This window comes from Bison bison, unplaced genomic scaffold, assembly GCF_000754665.1.
Source record: "Bison bison bison isolate TAMUID 2011002044 unplaced genomic scaffold, Bison_UMD1.0 scf7180017863786, whole genome shotgun sequence".
In the NCBI taxonomy this organism is placed as follows: domain Eukaryota; kingdom Metazoa; phylum Chordata; class Mammalia; order Artiodactyla; family Bovidae; genus Bison; species Bison bison.
In genome coordinates this window covers 5,027-9,177 of record NW_011494358.1, presented here as the reverse complement: position 1 = coordinate 9,177, position 4,151 = coordinate 5,027, and the positions used below count along the sequence as shown (strand labels likewise).

At 59.0% G+C, this 4,151-nt stretch overlaps 1 protein-coding gene across 1 annotated transcript in view; it reads left to right on the top strand.

Moving 5' to 3' along the window:
* Positions 1 to 4,151, top strand: part of LOC104983996 (complement C4-A-like) — an 11,460-nt gene that overhangs the window by 2,783 nt on the left and 4,526 nt on the right. Inside the window, exons 3-14 of the mRNA XM_010833562.1 lie at positions 89 to 253; positions 363 to 495; positions 1,007 to 1,122; positions 1,233 to 1,409; positions 1,536 to 1,718; positions 1,839 to 2,024; positions 2,190 to 2,348; positions 2,606 to 2,732; positions 2,906 to 2,980; positions 3,466 to 3,663; positions 3,757 to 3,868; positions 3,960 to 4,142. Of these exons, the coding sequence (XP_010831864.1) occupies positions 89 to 253; positions 363 to 495; positions 1,007 to 1,122; positions 1,233 to 1,409; positions 1,536 to 1,718; positions 1,839 to 2,024; positions 2,190 to 2,348; positions 2,606 to 2,732; positions 2,906 to 2,980; positions 3,466 to 3,663; positions 3,757 to 3,868; positions 3,960 to 4,142 (1,814 nt within the window). The remainder of the gene's footprint in view (positions 1 to 88; positions 254 to 362; positions 496 to 1,006; positions 1,123 to 1,232; positions 1,410 to 1,535; positions 1,719 to 1,838; positions 2,025 to 2,189; positions 2,349 to 2,605; positions 2,733 to 2,905; positions 2,981 to 3,465; positions 3,664 to 3,756; positions 3,869 to 3,959; positions 4,143 to 4,151) is intronic.

The window sequence follows — 4,151 nt, the reverse complement described above, 5'->3', positions numbered from 1 at the left end:
CAGGCCAGGTAACTCCCCCTCGCACATGGTCCCTCACACTGGGCCTGATCCCAGGATGCCCCATGCAGCGTGAATGTGCTGTGGAACCCCACTTCCCTCCCTTGCCCCAGGCCTCAGCCCCTCGTCCGAATCTCTCCTCGGTGGCAGGTACATCTACGGGAAGCCAGTGCAGGGGGTGGCATACGTGCGCTTTGGGCTCCTGGGTGAGGACGGTGAAAAGACTTTCCTGCGGGGCCTGGAGAGTCAGACCAAGGTAGGAAGGAGGGTTGAGGTGCGTGAGGTGGGTGAGGAGAGTGAGGTGGCGTGAGGAGGTGAGGTGGGAGACTCGAGTCTCATTCTCTGTCCTGTCTTCTTTGCCCCAGCTGGTGGATGGCCAGTGCCAAATTTCCCTGCAAAAGGCTGAGTTTCAGGGTGTGCTGGAGAAGCTTAATATTAGCACTGATGACCTCCCAGGGCTGCGCCTGTATGTTGCAGCAGCCGTTATTGAGTCTCCAGGTGAGTAGCTTCCCCTGATTATAACCCTGGACCCTCACCTCTGACCTCCGAGCTGACCCTCTGTTTCTAGCACCAACGCCACCCTGCTTCCCCTCAACTGGGACACAAAGTCAGGAAAGACCCAGAAGACTCTCTCTACAACTGCATTTCTGAGCTGTTTCTGGGAAAGGTGACCTTCCTACTGTCTCAATATATTTTATTCCACTCATCCATCCACGCATCCCTCCATCTATATCTCTGTCCAAAACACATCCTTCCATCCATCCATCAATCCATCCATCTATGTATCCATCATCCATAAGTCTATCAGCAGAGCTGTGTTATACACCATCTGTGTGCTGTTTCCTATGTTGTCCTCAGGAAACACAGAGATGAGTAGGAGGCAGCTTGACCCTGAAAAGTTCAGCCTTGGTGGAGGGAAACACTAGAGTGCCCCTTTCCTGCCCCCAGCCCTCCTTTTCCTCTCTTCCCAGGTTTCTGTGTCCACCTCTCTCCACTCTGTATCTTGCAGGAGGAGAGATGGAGGAGGCAGAGCTCACGTCCTGGCGTTTCGTGTCATCTCCCTTCTCCCTGGATCTAAGCAAAACCAAGCAGCAGCTTATACCTGGGGTCCCCTTCCTGCTGCAGGTTTCTTCTGGAAGGGGGAGGATGAGCAGTGGGCGCCGGAGGTGGTGGGCAGGACGGGGCCGCGTCTCACTGACTGCACTCTTCCCTCTGCCCCTCCCTCATCTCCCTAGGCCCTGGTCCGTGACATGTCAGGCTCCCCAGCCTCTGGCATTCCTGTCAAAGTGTCTGCCAAGTTGTTTTCTGGATCGACTTCTAAAAACCAGGACTTTGAACAGAACACAGATGGGAGCGGCCAAGTCATCGTCTCCATTGGTGTTCCTCGGACCATCTCAGAAGTGCAGCTCTCGGTAGGACCCCACCCTCACGGGAGTGGGTGGTCTAAGAGAGAAGGTTCCCAGGCTGGTGGGTAGAGGGGGGGAAGCTGGGTGCCTGTGCCCTTTCCATTGACCCTGCGACCTCTGCCCTCTCTCCAGGTGTCTGCAGGCTCCCCCTACCCTGCGGTAGGCAGTCTCACTGTGAAAGCGCCCCTGTCCAGAAGCTCTGGGTTTCTGTCCATTGAGTGGCAGAATCCGCGACCTCTTAAAGTCGGAGAGACCCTTAAGCTAAACCTGCAAGCCGTGGGCATCAGTGGGAGCTTCTCCTACTTCTACTACATGGTGCGCATGAGGGGCCACAGGGGGGACAGGGTGGGAGGGTCTCAAGAGGAAGGAGCCCTCAGGGTGGGTGGTGCCTCAGGGCATGGGATGGGCAGTGAGGAGCACCCTGCTGTCCTCCAGATCGTGTCCCGGGGCCAGATCGTGTCTGTACATCGAGAGCCCAGGAGCCACCTGACCTCCATCTCCGTGTTTGTGGACCATCACCTGGTGCCCTCCTTCCACCTCGTGGCCTTCTACTATCACGGGGGCGTCCCGGTGGCCAACTCCCTGCGAGTGGACGTCCAGGCTGGAGGCTGTGAGGGGAAGGTAACTGGCATCGGAAGAGATGGGGTGTGTGCGTGTGCTGGGAGGATTAAGAGAGAAGACTGCATGACTGCAAATGGGGTGATTTAGTTTGGGGTGCACTGAGGATGCACAAGACTGAACGAGTTCTTCCCACCCCGACTGCCCCCCACCTGCCACCTCTGCCAGCTGGAGCTGAACGTGGACAGTTCCAAGGCGTATCGTCCTGGGGACACTGTGAAACTCAACCTGAAAACAGAGTCTCGAGCCCTGGTGGCCCTGGGAGCTGTGGACACGGCTCTGTATGCTGTGGGTGGCAAGTCCCACAAACCCCTCGACATGGTCAAGGTTGGTCAGGTCCTCTCTCTGATCCTCCCTTCCCTCCCAGGCTCATCCTCCTGCTGCCCGACCCCAGGCAGGCACTAGAACTCACTCAGCTGGACTGCTGCCACTCCTCCCTTGAGCCTTGGCCCCGGTGGCCTCTGTTTCCGCTCTCTGTGTCTCTCTCGTACTTGTGTGGACCCTGCCCTCTCACCTACAGCTGAGTATGCGATCGTGGCCACAGCCACTCTTGTCTCTGCAGCATCTCTGCCTTTTCTGGCCAGGTCTTCGAAGCTATGAACAGCTATGACCTTGGCTGTGGTCCCGGCGGTGGAGACACTGCCCCTCAAGTGTTCAAAGCAGCTGGTCTGGCCTTTTCTGATGGAGACCATCGGACTGAAATCAGAAAGAGTGAGGACAGAGGAGGAAGGGGAGTGGGTGGTGGGAGGATAAGGAGGAAGGAGGGGCCTGAAGGGGAAAGACAGGAAGAGGAGGGGTGGGAAGGGCTGGGCTGGGAGGGGAGACTCAGAGGGGAGGGGGAGGCCCTGCACCCTCCTGCTGACTGCAGTCCTGCTCTCTACCAGGTCTGAGCTGTCCCAAGGAGTCAAAGTCTAGGAAAAAGAGAAATGTGAACTTCCAAAAGGCGATTCATGAGAAACGTGAGTTGAGGGTGCCCATGTAATTCTCTAGGGCTTCCCTGGTGGCTCAGATGGTAAAGAATCTGCCTGCAATGCACGAGACCCAGGTTTGATCCCTGGGTTGGAAAGATCCCCTGAAGAAGGGAATGGCTACCGGCTCCAGTATTCTTGCCTGGAGAATTCCATGGACAGAGGAGCCTGGTGGGCTACAGTCTATGGGTCTCAGAGTTGGACACACCTGAGCGACTAAGGCATATGCAGTTCTCCACTTGGGCCCGAGGCTTGGGATGCAGGTCTGCCTGTTGGGTCCTCTGCTCCCGATTGAGCCCGTGCATGGCGTCCGGGCTAGTAATCCAGACACCACAGTTCTGAGGTGAAAGGGAGGCGGGGAGGTGCTCTGCTTTGACCACCCTCAAGTTCCTGGTCTCTCGGGGTGAGTCCTGGTGCATCTAGAGGTCGGCTGGGGATGAGGCGTGCCTCAGGCTCACCCTCACCTGGTCCTGCAGTGGGCCAGTACACTTCCCCCGTCGCCAAGCGCTGCTGCCAGGACGGGCTGACGCGGCTGCCCATGGCACGCACCTGTGAGCAGCGGGCGGCCCGGGTGCAGCAGCCGGCCTGCCGCGAGCCCTTCCTGTCCTGCTGCCAGTTTGCCGAGAGCCTGCGCAAGAAGGCCCGGACCAGGGGCCAGGTGGGCCTGGCCCGAGGTGAGGGGCTGGGTGTGGCCGGGGCACTGGCCGGGGCCCCTGGAGGGTCAGGACGGCCCCCTCCTCACTGCCCTCCACCGTGTGCCCCCGCAGCCATGGAGCTCCTGCAGGAGGAGGACCTGATCGAAGAGGATGACATCCCCGTGCGCAGCTTCTTCCCCAAGAACTGGCTTTGGAAAGTGGAAGAAGTGGACCGCTTCTCCCAGTGAGGGCGCGCGTGGGGCCTGGCCTTGTCTCTGGGCTGTGTCGGGGTCCTGCCCAGCGTGGGACCCAGCTTCTCACCTTTCCCACTGCAGATTGCGACTGCTGCTCCCGGACTCTCTGACCACGTGGGAGATCCACGGCGTGAGCCTGTCCAAAACCACAGGTGCCGTCACCCTGCCTGGGCCCTGGGCCTCCCTTTTCCAGGCTCCCTGGTCGAGGCTCCCTGCTTGGTCCTTAGCTCTTGGTACAGGAAGGAGGGGCAGAGACCTGGAGATGTCTGCATG